This window comes from Anomaloglossus baeobatrachus, chromosome 3 (assembly GCF_048569485.1).
Source record: "Anomaloglossus baeobatrachus isolate aAnoBae1 chromosome 3, aAnoBae1.hap1, whole genome shotgun sequence".
Classification (NCBI taxonomy): domain Eukaryota; kingdom Metazoa; phylum Chordata; class Amphibia; order Anura; family Aromobatidae; genus Anomaloglossus; species Anomaloglossus baeobatrachus.
In genome coordinates this window covers 338,442,614-338,464,583 of record NC_134355.1, presented here as the reverse complement: position 1 = coordinate 338,464,583, position 21,970 = coordinate 338,442,614, and the positions used below count along the sequence as shown (strand labels likewise).

Genomic DNA, 21,970 nt, shown 5'->3' with positions numbered 1-21,970 from the left:
CTATAGTCCCACTAGTGCCAAGACATTTGCAGAGCGCATCTGCCTGCGTTGCACACTCCAACTAATTATAACTAAGCCATTATACTAGCAAACACTTAGTGTACCTAGTGGCATCCTATACGTGGCTATTGGACTTTGCTTTAGTCCCACTAGTGCCAAGACATTTGCAGAACGCATCTGCCTGCGTTGCACACTCCAACTAATTATAACTAAGCCATTATACTAGCACACACTCAGTGTACCTAGTGGCATCCTATACGTGGCTATTGGACTTTGCTATAGTCCCACTAGTGCCAAGACATTTGCAGAGCGCATCTGCCTGCGTTGCACACTCCAACTAATTATAACTAAGCCATTATACTAGCAAACACTTAGTGTACCTAGTGGCATCCTATACGTGGCTATTGGACTTTGCTTTAGTCCCACTAGTGCCAAGACATTTGCAGAACGCATCTGCCTGCGTTGCACACTCCAACTAATTATAACTAAGCCAATATACTAGCACACACTCAGTGTACCTAGTGGCATCCTATACGTGGCTATTGGACTTTGCTATAGTCCCACTAGTGCCAAGACATTTGCAGAGCGCATCTGCCTGCGTTGCACACTCCAATTAATTATAACTAAGCCATTATACTAGCAAACACTCAGTGTACCTAGTGGCATCCTATACGTGGCTATTGGACTTTGCTATAGTCCCACTAGTGCCAAGACATTTGCAGAGCGCATCTGCCTGCGTTGCACACTCCAACTAATTATAACTAAGCCATTATACTAGCAAACACTTAGTGTACCTAGTGGCATCCTATACGTGGCTATTGGACTTTGCTTTAGTCCCACTAGTGCCAAGACATTTGCAGAGCGCATCTGCCTGCGTTGCACACTCCAACTAATTATAACTAAGCCATTATACTAGCACACACTCAGTGTACCTAGTGGCATCCTATACGTGGCTATTGGACTTTTCTATAGTCCCACTAGTGCCAAGACATTTGCAGAGCGCATCTGCCTGCGTTGCACACTCCAACTAATTATAACTAAGCCATTATACTAGCAAACACTTAGTGTACCTAGTGTTATCCTATACGTGGCTATTGGACTTTGCTTTAGTCCCACTAGTGCCAAGACATTTGCAGAACGCATCTGCCTGCGTTGCACACTCCAACTAATTATAACTAAGCCATTATACTAGCACACACTCAGTGTACCTAGTGGCATCCTATACGTGGCTATTGGACTTTGCTATAGTCCCACTAGTGCCAAGACATTTGCAGAGCGCATCTGCCTGCGTTGCACACTCCAACTAATTATAACTAAGCCATTATACTAGCAAACACTCAGTGTACCTAGTGGCATCCTATACGTGGCTATTGGACTTTGCTATAGTCCCACTAGTGCCAAGACATTTGCAGAGCGCATCTGCCTGCGTTGCACACTCCAACTAATTATAACTAAGCCATTATACTAGCAAACACTTAGTGTACCTAGTGGCATCCTATACGTGTCTATTGGACTTTGCTTTAGTCCCACTAGTGCCAAGACATTTGCAGAACGCATCTGCCTGCGTTGCACACTCCAACTAATTATAACTAAGCCATTATACTAGCACACACTCAGTGTACCTAGTGGCATCCTATACGTGGCTATTGGACTTTGCTATAGTCCCACTAGTGCCAAGACATTTGCAGAGCGCATCTGCCTGCGTTGCACACTCCAACTAATTATAACTAAGCCATTATACTAGCAAACACTCAGTGTACCTAGTGGCATCCTATACGTGGCTATTGGACTTTGCTATAGTCCCACTAGTGCCAAGACATTTGCAGAGCGCATCTGCCTGCGTTGCACACTCCAACTAATTATAACTAAGCCATTATACTAGCAAACACTTAGTGTACCTAGTGGCATCCTATACGTGGCTATTGGACTTTGCTTTAGTCCCACTAGTGCCAAGACATTTGCAGAACGCATCTGCCTGCGTTGCACACTCCAACTAATTATAACTAAGCCATTATACTAGCACACACTCAGTGTACCTAGTGGCATCCTATACGTGGCTATTGGACTTTGCTATAGTCCCACTAGTGCCAAGACATTTGCAGAGCGCATCTGCCTGCGTTGCACACTCCAACTAATTATAACTAAGCCATTATACTAGCAAACACTTAGTGTACCTAGTGGCATCCTATACGTGGCTATTGGACTTTGCTATAGTCCCACTAGTGCCAAGACATTTGCAGAGCGCATCTGCCTGCGTTGCACACTCCAACTAATTATAACTAAGCCATTATACTAGCAAACACTTAGTGTACCTAGTGGCATCCTATACGTGGCTATTGGACTTTGCTTTAGTCCCACTAGTGCCAAGACATTTGCAGAACGCATCTGCCTGCGTTGCACACTCCAACTAATTATAACTAAGCCATTATACTAGCACACACTCAGTGTACCTAGTGGCATCCTATACGTGGCTATTGGACTTTGCTATAGTCCCACTAGTGCCAAGACATTTGCAGAGCGCATCTGCCTTCGTTGCACACTCCAACTAATTATAACTAAGCCATTATACTAGCAAACACTCAGTGTACCTAGTGGCATCCTATACGTGGCTATTGGACTTTGCTTTAGTCCCACTAGTGCCAAGACATTTGCAGCACGTCTGCCTGTGTTGCACACTCCAACTAATTATAACTAAGTTACATTGTCAGGGATATTTATTCTTTATTATTCTGCTGTTAATAAAGCTAGACCAACACTGCAATCTTCACCACCTCTCAATTTTTACTACCACATTTTCAGTCCACAATCTTGTCGCAATCAACATGAGTGGCAAAATGGCAGATGCTGGTGGAAAGGGGAAGAGGCGTGGTGGAAAAGGCAAAAAAGGTTTTGTCAGTGGGGAAGGTGGCAAAGCTCCATTATCATCTGCTGCAAATAGACCATCTACTAGCAAAAGTAAGATGTCTACTACTTATTGTGGACAATCCGATGTGCTCCCTTTTTTACGGACACGAACAAGAGGAACAAAGGTAGATGATGGGCAAAAAAGGAAAATGCTTGAATGGATCTCAAGTGGTCCAACAAGTGCCCTCTCAGCCACTTCAAGTACCGCATCCAAAAAACACCAGTCCTCTGAGTTGTCATCCCAATCACACTTGATTTCTCCCAGCTCTGAAGTCTCCATCAGCCCTGCACAGTATGGTGGAACTGAGATGGCTGAGTCTGCAGAGCTGTTCAGTCACACTATAGCCTGGGAATCAGAGGTCTGCTCCCAAGCTACAGTGAGTACAGAACAGGAAATGGTCTGCAGTGATGCCCAGAACCTTTGTGACTCTGATTCAGGCCGTGAGGACCAAGTTTCTGAGCATAATGTTGACCCTTTGTCACAAACTGTAACACCTGTGGTTATAGACAATGAGGAACATACTGATGAAGATGAGACGCAGATACCCGATTGGGATGACAACTTAAATATTCGGTCAGGGCAAGAAGAGGCTCGGTCTGAGGGGGAGGGGAGTGCAAACACAACAATTGATGATGACGTTCTAGATCCCACCTACTGTCAACCCCCAGTCAGGCACTCGAGGAGGTCAACAGAGGCGGTGGAGGAGGATGCAACCGACGACGAAGTTACCTTGCGCCTTCCTGGACAGAGTCGGAGCACTGGTAGCACGTCTACAACTGCATCCTCAGCCACCACTCTGCCTATGAGCATTATTCGGGGTGGATCAACAGGTCGCATGGCCTCTAAGCCTTGCCTAGCCTGGTCCTTTTTTCACATCGAAAAAGATCGCCCAACTCATGTGATATGTAACATTTGTCATGATTCTGTTAGTAGAGGTCAAAACCTCAGCAGTTTGACAACTTCTTCCATGAATCGTCACATGACTAAATATCATAAGTCCCGGTGGGAAGCTCACCGTGCTGCAATGCGGCCTAGCGGAGCGAACCATCCACCGCCCGCCCCTTCCAGTGCATCCGCGCGCTCTTCATCTTCTAGGACTGTGGGGACAGCTGTCACACCTGTTTTTCCACGCAAAACTTCCACCACTGTAACCGCAACAGGCAGTTTGCTTGTAAGGTCGTCAGTTGGTTTGGAAGGGGAAACAAGTGAGTGTGTACAGCTCTCTCAGACATCGATAGCACCAACGTTGGATGAAGGCAACATCATGTCTCCGCCTGCACTTTCCTCACAAACCTGCATTTTTCCAGGGACACCCTACTCAACACCGTCTACACACAGCAGCCAGATCTCTGTCCCTCAGATGTGGTCAAATAAAAGGCCACTTCCTCCGACCCATGACAAAGCTAAGAGGTTGACTCTATCCCTCTGTAAGCTGTTGGCTACCGAAATGCTGCCTTTCCGCCTAGTGGACACACAGGATTTTAGAGACCTTATGTCTGTCGCTGTGCCCCAGTACCAGATGCCTAGTCGCCACTACTTCTCTAAGAAAGGTGTGCCCGCGCTACACCAGCATGTCGCACACAACATCACCGCTTCCTTGAGAAACTCTGTGTGTGAACGGGTGCATTTCACCACCGATACTTGGACCAGTAAGCATGGACAGGGACGTTACATGTCGCTGACTGGGCACTGGGTAACTATGGTGATAGATGGTGAAGGGTCTGCTGCACAAGTCTTGCCGTCCCCACGACTTGTGTGTCAATCCTCTGTCTGTCCAAGTTCCGCCACTGCTTCTGCATCCTCCACCTCATCTGGGTCCTCCACCTCCGCCCCAAGCCTGCCTGGTCAGGCCACCAGCGTTCTCACTGCGCAGAAGGAATCACGCACCCCTCATTACTATGCTGGCAGCAGAGCGCAACGGCATCAGGCGGTCTTTAGCTTGACATGTCTTGGGAATAAGAGTCACACAGCTGAGGAGTTGTGGTCAGCTCTGCGGTCCGAGTTTAATAAATGGTTGTCTCCACTCAACCTGCAGCCTGGTAAGGCCGTGTGCGACAATGCTGCAAACCTGGGTGCGGCCCTTCGCCTGGGCAAGGTGACACACGTACCTTGTATGGCTCACGTGTTGAACCTTGTCGTGCAGCAATTTTTAACACAGTATCCCGGCCTAGATGGCCTTCTGAACAGGGCACGAAAACTGTCTGCTCACTTCCGCCGTTCAAGCGCCGCAGCTGAGCGACTTGCATCGCTCCAGAAGTCTTTCGGCCTGCCGGTTCATCGCCTGAAATGCGATGTGGCGACACGCTGGAATTCAACTCTCCACATGTTACAGCGACTGTGGCAGCACCGCCGTGCCCTGGTGCAATACGTCATGACGTATAGCCTGGGCCAACGAGATGCAGGGGTGGGGCAGATCACCCTGATGGAGTGGTCTCAGATCAAGGACCTATGCACCCTTCTGCACAGTTTCGACATGGCGACGAATATGTTTAGCGCTGACAATGCCATTATCAGCATGACGATTCCAGTCATTTACATGCTGGAACACACGCTAAACACTATTCGGAGTCAGGGGGTGGGACAACAGGAAGGGGATGAGCTACAGGAGGATTCATATGCGCAAGACACAACAACATCACCAAGGTCCAGACGTTCATCATCACCAAGGCGCCAGGCATGGGAGCATGGGGTACAGGGATCAACAAGGGCGCATGGTAGCAGGCGAGATGTTGAGGAAGGTGCAGGAGGACATGAAGAAATGGAGGACGAACTGTCCATGGACATGGAAGACTCAGCAGATGAGGGAGACCTTGGTCAAATTTCAGTTGAAAGAGGTTGGGGGGAGATGTCAGAGGAAGAAAGAACGGTTAGCACCTCTATGCCACAAACACAGCGTGGACTTGGTCCACATGGCTGCGCAAGACACATGAGTGCCTTCTTGTTGCACTACCTCCAACATGACCCTCGTATTGTCAAAATTAGAAGTGATGATGACTACTGGCTTGCCACACTATTAGATCCCCGGTACAAGTCCAAATTTTGTGACATAATTCCAGCCATAGAAAGGGACGCACGTATGCAGGAGTATCAGCAGAAGCTGTTACTCGATCTTAGATCTGCTTTTCCACCAAACAACCGTGCAGGTGCAGGGAGTGAATCTCCCAGTTGTAACTTGACAAACATGGGACGGTCTCGTCATCTTCAACAGTCTACACGTACCAGTAGGACCGTATCTGGTGCTGGTAACAGCAATTTTATGGAATCTTTTCATAATTTTTTTAGACCCTCCTTTGCAAGGCCACCAGAGACAACAAGTCTGACACATAGTCAACGGCTGGAGAGGATGATACAGGAGTATCTCCAAATGAACATCGATGCCATGACTGTGCAACTGGAGCCTTGCTCCTTTTGGGCTTCAAACCTAGAAAAATGGCCAGAGCTCGCAACTTACGCCTTGGAGATTTTGTCGTGTCCAGCTGCCAGCGTTGTCTCTGAACGTGTCTTCAGTGCTGCTGGGTGTGTGCTGACAGATAAGCGCACGCGTCTGTCCAGTGACAATGTGGAAAGACTGACGTTCATCAAAATGAACAAGTCATGGATCCAGAAGGAATTTACAACCCCTGTGTCATCCTGGGGAGAGTAAATGCTTGTGGATTTTGAATGTGCTTGATGCAAATCTAGCTGTGAAGTGTACAACTAGGGCACAAGTGCTGCCACTGAATGGGTGGGTGTGTGTGGGGCACAATTTTTTGAAAAAAAGGGAGACTCCGCTTGGAGTAACCCTTGCTTACATTGTTTTTAAAAGAAGCGAAGATGAACAGAGCTGGGATCAGGAAAGACTTTGCTACCTACCCCGGTGTCATCCTGGGGACGGATAAGAATGGCGTATTTTTGAATGTGCTTGATGCAAATGTAGCTGTGAAGTGTACAACTGGGGCACAACTGCTGCCACTGAATGGGTGGGTGTGTGGGGCCCAATTTTTGGAAAAAAAGGGAGACTCCGCTTGGAGTAACCCTTGCTTGATGTGTTTTTAAAAGAAGCCAAGATGAACAGAGCTGGGATCAGGAAAGACTTTGCTACCTACCCCGGTGTCATCCTGGGGACGGATAAGAATGACGTATTTTTGAATGTGCTTGATGCAAATGTAGCTGTGAAGTGTACAACTGGGGCACAACTGCTGCCACTGAATGGGTGGGTGTGTGGGGCCCAATTTTTGGAAAAAAAGGGAGACTCCGCTTGGAGTAACCCTTGCTTGATGTGTTTTTAAAAGAAGCCAAGATGAACAGAGCTGGGATCAGGAAAGACTTTGCTACCTACCCCGGTGTCATCCTGGGGACGGATAAGAATGACGTATTTTTGAATGTGCTTGATGCAAATCTAGCTGTGAAGTGCACAACTGGGGCACAACTGCTGCCACTGAATGGGTGGGTGTGTGGGGCCCAATTTTTGGAAAAAAGGGAGACTCCGCTTGGAGTAACCCTTGCTTACATTGTTTTTAAAAGAAGCCAAGATGAACAAGTCATGGGTCAGCAAAGACTTTGCTACCTACCCCGGTGTCATCCTGGGGATGGATAAGAATGGCGTATTTTTGAATGTGCTTGATGCAAATGTAGCTGTGAAGTGTACAACTAGGGCACAACTGCTGCCACTGAATGGGTGGGGGTGTGGGGCCCAATTTTTGGAAAAAAAGGGAGACTCCGCTTGGAGTAACCCTTGCTTGATGTGTTTTTAAAAGAAGTCAAGATGAACAGAGCTGGGATCAGGAAAGACTTTGCTACCTACCCCGGTGTCATCCTGGGGACGGATAAGAATGGCGTATTTTTGAATGTGCTTGATGCAAATGTAGCTGTGAAGTGTACAACTGGGGCACAACTGCTGCCACTGAATGGGTGGGTGTGTGGGGCCCAATTTTTGGAAAAAAAGGGAGACTCCGCTTGGAGTAACCCTTGCTTGATGTGTTTTTAAAAGAAGCCAAGATGAACAGAGCTGGGATCAGGAAAGACTTTGCTACCTACCCCGGTGTCATCCTGGGGACGGATAAGAATGGCGTATTTTTGAATGTGCTTGATGAAAATGTAGCTGTGTACAACTAGGGCACAACTGCTGCCACTGAATGGGTGGGTGTGTGGGGCCCAATTTTTGGAAAAAAGGGAGACTCCGCTTGGAGTAACCCTTGCTTACATTGTTTTTAAAAGAAGCCAAGATGAACAAGTCATGGGTCAGCAAAGACTTTGCTACCTACCCCGGTGTCATCCTGGGGATGGATAAGAATGGCGTATTTTTGAATGTGCTTGATGCAAATCTAGCTGTGAAGTGTACAACTGGGGCACAACTGCTGCCACTGAATGGGTGGGTGTGTGGGGCCCAATTTTTGGAAAAAAGGGAGACTCCGCTTGGAGTAACCCTTGCTTACATTGTTTTTAAAAGAAGCCAAGATGAACAAGTCATGGGTCAGCAAAGACTTTGCTACCTACCCCGGTGTCATCCTGGGGATGGATAAGAATGGCGTATTTTTGAATGTGCTTGATGCAAATGTAGCTGTGAAGTGTACAACTAGGGCACAACTGCTGCCACTGAAGGGGTGGGTGTGTGTGGGGCCCAATTTTTGGAAAAAAGGGAGACTCCGCTTGGAGTAACCCTTACTTACATTGTTTTTAAAAGAAGCCAAGATGAACAGAGCTGGGATCAGGAAAGACTTAGCTACCTATCCTGGTGTCATCCTGGGGACGGATAAGAATGGCGTATTTTTGAATGTGCTTGATGCAAATGTAGCTGTGAAGTGTACAACTGGGGCACAACTGCTGCCACTGAATGGGTGGGTGTGTGGGGCCCAATTTTTGGAAAAAAAGGGAGACTCCGCTTGGAGTAACCCTTGCTTGATGTGTTTTTAAAAGAAGCCAAGATGAACAGAGCTGGGATCAGGAAAGACTTTGCTACCTACCCCGGTGTCATCCTGGGGACGGATAAGAATGGCGTATTTTTGAATGTGCTTGATGCAAATGTAGCTGTGAAGTGTACAACTGGGGCACAACTGCTGCCACTGAATGGGTGGGTGTGTGGGGCCCAATTTTTGGAAAAAAGGGAGACTCCGCTTGGAGTAACCCTTGCTTACATTGTTTTTAAAAGAAGCCAAGATGAACAGAGCTGGGATCAGGAAAGACTTAGCTACCTACCCTGGTGTCATCCTGGGGACGGATAAGAATGGCGTATTTTTGAATGTGCTTGATGCAAATGTAGCTGTGAAGTGTACAACTGGGGCACAACTGCTGCCACTGAATGGGTGGGTGTGTGGGGCCCAATTTTTGGAAAAAAAGGGAGACTCCGCTTGGAGTAACCCTTGCTTGATGTGTTTTTAAAAGAAGCCAAGATGAACAGAGCTGGGATCAGGAAAGACTTTGCTACCTACCCCGGTGTCATCCTGGGGACGGATAAGAATGGCGTATTTTTGAATGTGCTTGATGCAAATGTAGCTGTGAAGTGTACAACTGGGGCACAACTGCTGCCACTGAATGGGTGGGTGTGTGGGGCCCAATTTTTGGAAAAAAGGGAGACTCCGCTTGGAGTAACCCTTGCTTACATTGTTTTTAAAAGAAGCCAAGATGAACAAGTCATGGGTCAGCAAAGACTTTGCTACCTACCCCGGTGTCATCCTGGGGATGGATAAGAATGGCGTATTTTTGAATGTGCTTGATGCAAATCTAGCTGTGAAGTGTACAACTGGGGCACAACTGCTGCCACTGAATGGGTGGGTGTGTGGGGCCCAATTTTTGGAAAAAAGGGAGACTCCGCTTGGAGTAACCCTTGCTTACATTGTTTTTAAAAGAAGCCAAGATGAACAAGTCATGGGTCAGCAAAGACTTTGCTACCTACCCCGGTGTCATCCTGGGGATGGATAAGAATGGCGTATTTTTGAATGTGCTTGATGCAAATGTAGCTGTGAAGTGTACAACTAGGGCACAACTGCTGCCACTGAAGGGGTGGGTGTGTGTGGGGCCCAATTTTTGGAAAAAAGGGAGACTCCGCTTGGAGTAACCCTTGCTTACATTGTTTTTAAAAGAAGCCAAGATGAACAGAGCTGGGATCAGGAAAGACTTAGCTACCTACCCTGGTGTCATCCTGGGGACGGATAAGAATGGCGTATTTTTGAATGTGCTTGATGCAAATGTAGCTGTGAAGTGTACAACTGGGGCACAACTGCTGCCACTGAATGGGTGGGTGTGTGGGGCCCAATTTTTGGAAAAAAAGGGAGACTCCGCTTGGAGTAACCCTTGCTTGATGTGTTTTTAAAAGAAGCCAAGATGAACAGAGCTGGGATCAGGAAAGACTTTGCTACCTACCCCGGTGTCATCCTGGGGACGGATAAGAATGGCGTATTTTTGAATGTGCTTGATGCAAATGTAGCTGTGAAGTGTACAACTGGGGCACAACTGCTGCCACTGAATGGGTGGGTGTGTGGGGCCCAATTTTTGGAAAAAAGGGAGACTCCGCTTGGAGTAACCCTTGCTTACATTGTTTTTAAAAGAAGCCAAGATGAACAAGTCATGGGTCAGCAAAGACTTTGCTACCTACCCCGGTGTCATCCTGGGGATGGATAAGAATGGCGTATTTTTGAATGTGCTTGATGCAAATCTAGCTGTGAAGTGTACAACTGGGGCACAACTGCTGCCACTGAATGGGTGGGTGTGTGGGGCCCAATTTTTGGAAAAAAGGGAGACTCCGCTTGGAGTAACCCTTGCTTACATTGTTTTTAAAAGAAGCCAAGATGAACAAGTCATGGGTCAGCAAAGACTTTGCTACCTACCCCGGTGTCATCCTGGGGATGGATAAGAATGGCGTATTTTTGAATGTGCTTGATGCAAATGTAGCTGTGAAGTGTACAACTAGGGCACAACTGCTGCCACTGAAGGGGTGGGTGTGTGTGGGGCCCAATTTTTGGAAAAAAGGGAGACTCCGCTTGGAGTAACCCTTGCTTGATGTGTTTTTAAAAGAAGCCAAGATGAACAGAGCTGGGATCAGGAAAGACTTAGCTACCTACCCTGGTGTCATCCTGGGGACGGTTAATTATGGCGTATTTTTCAATGTGCTTGATGCAAATCTAGCTGTGAAGTGTGCAACTGGGGCACAAGTGCTACCACTGAAGGGGTGGGTGTGTGTGTGGCCCAATTTTTGGAAAAAAGGGAGACTCCGCTTGGAGTCACCTTGCGGTGTTTTACATGATTTTAGAAGGGCGTGCCATGCCTATATCTGTGTGTCCTCCTCTTTTTCCTTGTCCAGCTGTTTTGTTTTCGCATGAGTATATGTCCTTGTCACTTTCCAATGTGTTTGAGTTGTTTGTCACCTTTAGGACACCTTTGAGGGTGTTTTCTAGGTGTTTTTCTGTGTTTGTGATTGCCTGCCATTGTTTCCTATGCAGTTCGAGTTCGGTTCGTCGAACGTTCGACGAACCGAACTCGAACGGGAGGTCCGTTCGGCGAACCAACCTCGAGCCGAACCGCGACCGGTTCGCTCATCTCTAATCTTCACATGTAAAGCACCATGGAATAAATGGCACTGTAATAAATAATATTAATAAAAATAATAATAATAATAATAATAATAATAATAATAATAATCTTCTTATCACTACCATTGGTGCATAAACAAATTGTGTTGATCAATTTCTGTAACTGATTTAAATTAACAATAGTGTTTAGACATGTTTCAGTTATTTGAATTGTTTGCTAAGTTTCTTCTAAATAAATTTCAGAAAATTGGCCTAAAAATAATTCTGCATCTTTATATTTGGAAAAATAATCATGTATTAAAGTCCTGAAACTTTTATGCATTTATTTTATGTAGCAGTAAAAGGACAACTCTTTGATATCTTCGAAACAAGAGCCAACTAAAAACTTGCAATCTCAGATTTGAATACAGGAGGTCAAAATCATTAAGAAATGGCTCATTTCATAACTGAACCTGAGTCATTTTGAAAATATGTAAAACAGTGTTATTTGACTCCAGGTAAATATAAATGTGCTATGTTTCGATATAATCTTGTCCTCTAAAACTATGGTGGAGATGGCAGTGAAACCGAGGCCTGGTGTCTGACATTGCCTTATTTATTCTAATGATATATGGTAGGTAAAATGTTGTGATGCTAATTTTCACATTCATATTCTTATCATAGATCGTCTTTAAAAATAAATTTGAGGCTATAAACAATGCAGTCTGTATTTTGTGTTCTCTGCGTATAAAGAAATATATTGACTAAATCCATCAACTGTACCTAATATGAATCTACTCATTAATGATAATTAAAAGGTGACATATGGAATTACGCTTAGTACCGCATGTAAACATTAAATAATCAATTTTAATATTTATATAGGTAAAATAAATAAATATTGAAAAAAAGAGGAGTAAACTCTCCCTGCTTTTCCTATGACATTTCCCATATAAATTAATAGCTAGATAATCAGCACGCTAAAGTTGTCATGTGCCAATCACTATGACTTCTTTGAAGATCAAGTAGGCATTATAAATACACATTTTCTGCACTTTATTGCTGACAGTTCACTAGAATTTATGTCCTATAACTTTTAATGATAGTTCTGTATATTTCAGGAATGCCTAAGACACATTTTAAGAAAAAGAACTGTCAACTGAAATAATGATAGGCTCCTCAAAATGACATACCTTGTGCTTCGTCTGAAAGCTTCTGAATGACAAGCCGCTGCTACTGACAATCATAGTGCATGCTTTGTTGTACTGCTCAATATGGGTTTCCCCATATTTTCTGGCTCCTTCACATCCTAGATGAATTATTTAATTCATCATGGATGATACCAAACAATAATACTAGGATAAAGATTTTACGGTTATAATAGTAAATAAAAGTGTGACATATTTGTAATATACAGTAGGAATTGTATTGAATTAATAAATGTGATTGCAATTGTAGTTTTACAAAAGTTGCAAACTATTCTTTCTGGATATGATAATTTCTGGCCAAAACATTTTTATCATTCATGATATATAAATGAATATCCAGAAATTTACATAATTTAGCAGTAGTTCTATATATTGACAGTTGACACCTGTATCATATTGCTGAGTGCTGAGAAAGAGTTACCGTATTTTCAGACTCTAAATTGAATTTTTTCCCCAATAAAATCGGGAGAAAATAGGGTGCGTCTTATAGTCCGAATGTACCTGGCACCATGTGGTGGGGGGTGGCTGTGAAGCGGAGTCACAAGAGCAAGGAACAGGGTCGCAGCTGGGGGAAGCCGGTAGTGGCAGGAGAATAAAATATTAATTTCTCTATTAAAGGGACATTAATATTCACTGATCACCATGCCCATAATCCTGACCACCTCTTGGCACCAAGGTCAGGAAATAGTAAATGACTGTGAAGATTTCTGCTATTTCTGACACTGGTGCCAATAGGTGGATGGAATTATCAGCATAGGGAGCAGTTAATATTAATTTTCATTTCCATTCCACTGAATTCTCGGCATCGGCAACTCTGCTCCTGTTTTCAGCGTGCCTTTGACTGGGGTCTTATGACAGTGACATCCGTAACTTACACTCCAAAGCCAGTTGCCAGCATCAGAATAGGATGCCACGCACCTCGGGAGTGTAAGGAAGGTGAGTAGAATTCTTTATTGTTTTATGTGTGTAGCATAATGAGATGCATATGTACCAAAATGGGTCCACAATGGAGACATATATACCAGGATGAGGAACATATAGATTAGGATAGTTAACATATATACCAGGAATGGTGTTAGAAGGAGGAACATATATACCAAGAGGAAAGACATACCGTATTTTTCGCTTTATAAGACGCACTTTTCCTCCCAAAAATTCGGGAGGAAACTGGGGGGTGCATCTTATAATCCAAATATAGCGGTACCTGGGTGTCCTGTCTATGCGGTGATCAGGCGGCCTGGTGCCTGTGGCTGCGTGCAAGCCACCGGGTACCTGTGCTTGCGTGCGGTGGCAGCCAGGTACCCGTGGCTGTGTGCGGACGGCAATCGGGTACTGTGTGTGGGCGGCAGCCAGGTGCTGTGTGCGGGCGGCAGCCGGGTGCTGTGTGCGGGCGGCAGTCGTGTGCCCGTGCGGGTGTCAGCCGGGTCCTGTGTGTGGGCGGCACCCGGGTGCTGTGTGCGGGCGGCAGTCGGGTGCCCGTGCGGGTGTCAGCCGGGTCCTGTGTGTGGGCGGCACCCGGGTGCTGTGTGCGAGCGGCAGCCGGGTACCCATGCGGGCGGCAGCCAGGTGCTGTTTGCGGGCGGCAGTCGAGTGCCCGTGCGGGCATCAGCCGGGTCCTGTGCGGGCGGCAGCCGGGTGCTGTGTGTGGGCGCAGCCGGCTGCCGCCTTCACACAGGCACCCGCACGCAAGTACAGGTACCCGGCCGCTTGCACGCAGGGTGGGCGGGCAGCCTGCTGGCTGCTACTCTGTGCGTGCGGAGCGGGCGGCTGTGCAGCAAGTTACCCAGTTTGTCCACGGTCCCAGTTTCAAATGATGGCGCCGGGAGCGAGCGCGTGCGCAGATGGAGCTCTTGGATGAGAGCTCCATCTGCGCATGCACCGCTCCAGGCGCCATCATTTGAACCGGGACCGCGGACACTGGGACACTCACTGCACCGGCCTGCTGCACGACTCACCCGCCACCGCCGCTGCTGCTGCTGTCGCCAATGCCAACACCACGGACCCCGCGGTTCCTGCCACCACAGTGTCCCACGGCTCCTGCCACCACGGACACCCCCGCGCCTACCACCATCGCACCTGCAACCACGGTAGCCACTGCACCTGCCACCACGGACCCCGCTGCCACTGATCCACCGCGCCTGCCAGCACAACCTCTGCCTCCTGTGACCCCGCTTCACCACCACTGCTGCCCCCCTCTGGTAAGAGAACACCGGAGTATAAGACGGACCCCATTTTTCTTTTTTTTTACCTTTTTTTATGTCTAAATTTGGGGTGCGTCTTATAATCCGGTGCGTCTTATAAAGCGAAAAATACAGTATATACCAGGAGGAAAGACATATGTACCAGGATAGGCCAAGGATGCAGAACATATATATCAGGATGGGGGCTATAAATACCAGGATGGGGAACATATAAACCAAGATTAGTCCATGGATGTGGAACATATATACCAGGATGAGTGACATATACCAGGAAGAGGCCCAGGAAGGGAAACATATACACCAGGATGGACCACATGCAGTATGAAGGGCCCAGGATGGGGGACATTAGTAAAGAATTGGGGGACCTTACTTCCATAACAGTGTCAATAGCAGATTCTCTCTTAAATTTTCCAGCAGCAGATGCCTTATAACAGTGACAGCAGCAGATCTCCCATAACAAAACATCATGACCACAATTTTTGCATATTTTTTTGTAATTTCCACCTGTAAAACCTAGGTGTGTCTTATTATTCAGTGCATCTAATAGTCTGAAAAATGCTGTAATATGATTTGTCAAAGCTCTTACTAAATCACTAGTCTTCAGATAGACTAACTCCCAGTCTCATTTTCATGTAAAGGTCTCTTCAAGATTAATACCCCATTAGACTTGTACTATGTGCTCTGACACTGAACTATTGCAGTAAGTAGTTAATTTAGTTATCTGCTATGATGGAAGATCTCATATAGGCTTCTTAGAATGAAGCAATACTGGCCATTAATGAACCTGTCTGATATTTCAACTCATTAGCATCTTTCAATTGCCTCATGTGGGTGAAATCGGCTTCAGTATGTACTCCCCACCCCAGATACTTGATAGAGATTGACCATAACATACAATTGGCTAGGCAGTAGTATTCTGAGCTAACTTAGATCACTGATGTTAGAAGCAGATGCTGACTGTATAACACAATAGGCACTTAATGTATATGATTCGAGCTCAGTTCCTGAGTCAGCTCTATACACATGTAAACAAAATCTGCACAGCATATGCAGGATAGAGTTAAGCATTCTTATAACAATCTACCTTGAGGAATCATTCAAAATTGGAAACATTGGTATATTTTGCATTTATGCTACAACGAACGAAATAAAAGGAAAATACACCAAACATACAGTATGTAAGAGCACAAAAAAATCCTATTTTTGCAAGGTTTTTTTTAAGATATTTTATTAACTACATGTGTGTTAGCAGCTTGTGTGATGAGCTTGAAGAGAGGGTAAATTAATTAGATATAAATGTAAAAGAAGCTCACTTTGAAATGTTTGGCGGAGACCCACATGTGTACTGCACCTTACAGATACTGACACCTCACAGATTCCTAAGGTTATTTTCAAGTTCTACATTACAGTGTTCAATTACTAGTTTCATTTTTGTAGAATTTTTTAAAAAATTAAACTTCTATATCTACAAAATCTTATGTAAATATATTATATTCTTATGTTTCAGACTGATGCCGCTCTGATGTATGATGCAGTGCACGTGGTCTCAGTGGCTGTACAGCAATTTCCACAAATGACAGTTAGTTCATTACAATGTAATAGACATAAACCTTGGAGATTTGGTACTAGGTTTATAAACCTCATAAAAGAGGTAAGTCTTGAATTCTTAACTCATAAATTTACTGCAATATAGAAAATAAATAAAAAGAAAAATATGTTGTATGAAATACATTTCCGGTGACAAACAGCCAACATAATGAACTTTATTATTACTGTTTTTAAAGATTTAATATGAATACTTTTTACACTTTACAAAGGCTAATTGCTATTTTCTTCTGTAGGCTCACTGGGAAGGTCTAACAGGCAGAATAACATTTAACAAAACCAATGGCTTACGGACTGACTTTGATTTAGATGTGATCAGTCTCAAGGAAGAAGGCCTTGAAAAGGTACTTGATGTTCAACCTATGGACTCAGAGATTTACAAAATATTGAATTGTAATCTAATGAGGGTTGCCTTTGAAGTTTTAGTTCTTTATAGTTTTTTCCAGCTTGGGATATTCAATTAAATTTAAGCTATTAGCAATACAATAAAACACTAATGAACATGCCCAGGAGTGTTTTAAAGACCAAGAAAACTGTTAAAGGTAAATTAAAAAGCATTAGTTTCCCTGAGCAATATTTGCTGTATAATTGTATTTGATTTATTGTTCAATTGAGTAATGCAAATCATTTATTCTAAACCTAAATTCTAAAGTTGTTTCTAGGAGAAAATGTTACTTTCAATCTTTAATTTTTTTTTAAATTGTTATACTCTGTTTAGCACAGGTTTTTTTGCAAAGACAAGAGTATCTTTACTAGTAGCTTGTAGAATAGTACTAGTAGAAATTAATAAATCTCATTTGAGCATCTCCAGGTTTAAGAAGTATTGGATAAATTTGGCAATGTATCTCCCCATCATGTATTTTCAAGATATTACCCCTTCACTTCATTTCATTTATCTCTCATGGTCAGATGGGGGTTCCAAAAAATGATGTGAATGTATGCCATGATGATAATGCGGGCACAGGAGCAGTGTATGAATGATCACCTCTGAGACCCCAACGTAAGTGATAGCCGAGCTCCAGCTTTCACAACCAGGGACAGTCCCTGCATTGCCTCTTGCATTTAGTCCCCTAAATGCCACAATTAATAACAATCACAGCATTTAGGAGGTTAAGAGAGGGAGTGTGTTCCCTTTTCCACCCAATCGGGACACCCACAACGAGATCACAAGGGCCCAATCACTGCCATGGCTACCCAAGGTCATCACAATGACCTCTGGGTAAGCCATCTATGGTACACCTGTTAAACCATGCCAGAAGCATTGTCTAAAAGGCTTCTGTCAATGCAGCATTGACAGGTATAATGTATTGCAATGCTAGTGCAGTACAACATATTTTACCAGCAATCAAAGTAATAACAGTTAATGTCCCATGTAGGGACTAAGTAAAAAAAGTAAACAAAATCAGTTTTAAAGAAATTGTAAAAATATTCTTTGCAAAATCAGAAAATAAAAAACTAAACTTTGAAAACAATAAACCAATAAATATGTAAATGTATGCAAAAATAAAATTAAAGCAAAATAGCACACATATTTCGTATCACTACATTGGGAAGAACTCAATCTAAAAAATAATTTAATATAACTCAGGTATCACTGTAATCATACTTAGAAACAAAACCACCCTACCACTTATACCACAAGGTGAACAGTGTAAAAATAGTAATAAAACCAATTCTTTAACTACTGTTGATTTATTTATTCTACCTCACAAAGATCATAGTACGGCTCAGCTCACATTAGTCCTGTGCTCTACGCTGAGCACTTAACACATGAGATTAAGTGTAAATCTCTGAAAAAAAAGATTCAGATACAATTTCTAAATGGAAAATTCACTGTAGTGAGATGTAGTCATTTTGAACCTATACCTGGCCTATGGCCCGGCGGTGTCCATCATTTTAGGCATCTTTTTAAGTGTGCATAAAAGTCTGGTCAATAACAGTTTTGTGCACCTTTAAAAAGAAGGACACCACTAAACATAGTCCACATGGATTTCTGAGAAACTCTTCTGCCTCATTTGAATGATCCATCTTGGGTTTCACATGAATCAAGTATTTTGAAGATGTACATGGAAACACTAATGTACATGCTTAGCATAGAACAGAGGATAAATGTGAACGTAACAAAATGCTCTGTACCCCAAATTGCCACCAAATAGCATTCAACACAACCCATAAAAAAACAAATCTTCACTTAGGTCTGTCATCTGTTATATACGGTTTTTCTACATTACTGGCAGCACAGAGGCTTCAGAAAAAAACACTATGGCTCTTACAAAAAGAAAACCAGCAAAAACTGTGCTCCCAAATTCAGATTCTTCCCTGTCTTCTGAGCACCACAATGTGACTAAACCCCAGTTAACCCCATTTAATGTCTATATGTTGGGCATTGTTGTAGTGAAGAGAGCTTGCTTAAATTATGGGGTTTAGATCTCCAGAAGTACAAGCTGAACTACAATGTATTCGGCATTACAGGGGCTTATTTGAAATTTTTAATTCTACAACATTCACTGCATTTAGTCTCCTTGGGTATTTTCCAGAGGCATAATCGTAACTACACACAAAGGTGAATTCACAGAGGGGTGTAATTTACAATGCGTGGTAGTGAGGTGGTTTCTGCTGTTCTGTAATTAAAGGCTTTGTAAATGCAATTTGCCAACTATTCTAGGAAAATCTATGCTCCAAAAGTGAGATATCGCTCCTCCTGAGCCCTATCTTGTGGCTTTATAGTACTGTACTGTCTCATAAGGGGTACTGCCACTATCAGGAGAAATTGTGTAATGCATTATATGGAGTCTTTGCTGCATATTCATCTTGATAAAATTGAAAATCTCAAGTTAAAATACATTTTTACATTGTTAAACATGTAATTATTATTTCTTCACCTTCTAATAGTATAAAATTTTGTGACACAGCTGTGGTGTCAATATGCTTACTGCACACAAGTTTGAAAGATAAGTAATAGGGCCACACTATACCTGTATTATTGTTCAGAAAGAATTATTATTGTACCAGCTTCAAGCCAAAAGCTAAGACCATAGGCTTCTTAAATGCAAGGAAGATCAGGTGAATCCAGTTGATCAATTAAAATCTTCCATCTTTATTTATCAAATAGTATATTAGAACTCCAAAAGTAGTTCCTAATTAAATGGAGTGTATTGGTGCACTCAGGAAAAATTACACAACAAACTGTGTGTAACATTTTTTTTCTTATTACCTCTTCTAAGAATTAAAAACTTAGTGCAAAAACAGCATTTTACTGAAACAAATGTCATTATTCTTCAGTGCCTAATGGTATAAAATTACCACTACACCCCTAATTGAATTCATTGAGTGGTGTAGTTTGTAAAATGGGGTTACTTGTGGGGGGTTTGCTTTTATGGCATGTCCCAAGCTCTGCCAATTGTACATGGCACCAAACCATTTTAACAAAATCTAAACTCCAATATGGCACTCCTACCTTCAGAGCTTTGCACTGTACCTCAAAAGTCGTTTTTGACCACATATCAGTTACTGATTAACTAAGGAAAAATTGTGTAACAAATTATATTGTCCATTTTCTCCTGTTACCCTTTTTGAAAACTAAAACTTTTTGGCCAGAGCAACATTTTTCTGGAAAAAATTAGATTTTTTTTATTTCCACAACCCAACGTTACACAATTCCATGAATAACTTGAGGGTTAATATTGCTCACTATACCACAAGGTGAATTTCTTGCTAGGTATAGTTTCTAAAATGAGTTCACTTGTAAGGTTTTTCTACTTTTTGGCATGTCAGAGGATCTTCAAATATGACATGGCGTCTGCAATCTATTCCAACCAAAATGGTGCTCTAAAATTCAACTAGCGGTCTTTCCCTTCCAAGCCCCACCACGCACCCAAACAGTAGTTTCCATTATTAATGCGGTATTAATGTACTCAGAATAAATTGTTCAACAAACTATGATTCGTTTTCTCCACTAAGAAGTTTTTTATGTTTAGAGAGAGTTGTAGATTATTTTTCTCCCTTAGTCCCCGATTCTCTGAGGATGAGAGCCAGCAGGTGGGGATAATTATCTCCTTGCTTAGGGAGGGTCCTCAGACTTGGGCCTTCTTGTTGCCTCTGACAGCTCCTGAAAGTATGTTGGTTGATAAGAGCTGACCCAGGCAGTACGTATAGATCGGAGTTTGCGGGAGAGAGGGATGGCCCTTCAAGAGACTTCATTTTATCATGTCAAGTCCGAGGTTAATGCACATCCTGAAGCCATAGAGGTTGGTGCCATTGATTCCAAGAAGAAAGAGAGGAGACAGCGACGGGAAAGGAGGTTGTGTTTCTATTGCGGAGGTTCAGAACATTTGAAGAAGGACTGTCCCATTTGCACTCCAACTGCCAAGGCGCCGGGAAATGCCTAAGTCTGGGTGATAGTCAAGGAGGTCCCTTTTTCCTCATTTCAAAAGATTCTGTTGGAGGTGGAACTCTATATAGGAGAGTGGTGCATTTCTTCCTTTGCTTTCGTGGACTGTGGATCATCCATGAATTTCATTGACTCTAGTCTGGTGTTCAAAGCTAAGATAGGGACAGTTAGGCTAGAGACACCTTTTCATATTATTGCCATTGATAAGACATCGTTGTCATAGAATGTGTTTAAATTTGTGTCTGAGTAGTTCCTCCTCAAAGTAGGTTCCCTTCACCAGGAACTTATTTTATCTTATATCATGGCTAACCTCCTGGCTGGTATGGTGTTGGCATTCCCCTGGTTGCAGATGCATAACCCTGTTATTGATTGGGAATCTCGTGATATTGTTAAATGGAGTCCTAACTATTCAAATGGTTGTCTTACTACTGTTCAAGTATCTTCCACTAATCTGGAGGGCATTCCGCAGTACCGAAAAGATTTTGGAGACATGGTTTCTGAAAAAGAGGCTGAAGTTTTATCACCACATTGCTCTTATGATTGCACCATTAATCTCATTCTGGGTTCTAAATTGCACAAGGCCCGTTTGTACAATCTTTCTAGCCCGAAATGTGATGCCATGAAAATGTATATTTCAGATAGTTTACATAAGGCTGCAGACACATTAGTGTATGGCATCCGATGCGAGAGCAACGGATGCAATATGCTAATGACCCTCGGCTCAGGCTCTGCTGTGAGTCTGAGCCGAGTGTCATGCAACTGTGACCGGATCTTGCAATAGGCTCACAGCTGCAAAGCTCAGGGCGGATGCGGAGGAGGAGAAGGAGGGGTTAAATCCCCCATAGCCTAAATTGTCAGCCTGTGCATATATCGCACTGCACTGGGATAACATCCGAGTGCAGTCCAATGTTTCTCTTGCACCCATTTACTTGAAAGGGTGCGAGTGATATGGCTCTCGCAGAAAATCTCAGCATGCTGCATTTTTTTACTCAGTAAGTTTAGGGCTGAGAAAAAAATCGCTGATCTTAGCTGCAGCATTGTCTAACATGGGGCCGAGTGCAATGCGAGATTTTCTCCCATTGCACTCATCCAATATTTACATTCGTGTGAGCACACCCTAAAGGTCACATCCGTCTCTCTGTCTCGCCTGTGGCTGCTGGGTTCTTTTTGGTTAAAAA

At 43.7% G+C, this 21,970-nt stretch overlaps 1 protein-coding gene across 2 annotated transcripts in view; it reads left to right on the top strand.

Moving 5' to 3' along the window:
* Positions 1–21,970, top strand: part of GRIK2 (glutamate ionotropic receptor kainate type subunit 2) — a 1,450,753-nt gene that overhangs the window by 966,311 nt on the left and 462,472 nt on the right. For both annotated transcript variants that reach the window (XM_075340094.1, XM_075340093.1), the window contains 2 exons: positions 16,305–16,448; positions 16,639–16,746. In XM_075340094.1, the coding sequence (XP_075196209.1) occupies positions 16,305–16,448; positions 16,639–16,746 (252 nt within the window). The remainder of the gene's footprint in view (positions 1–16,304; positions 16,449–16,638; positions 16,747–21,970) is intronic.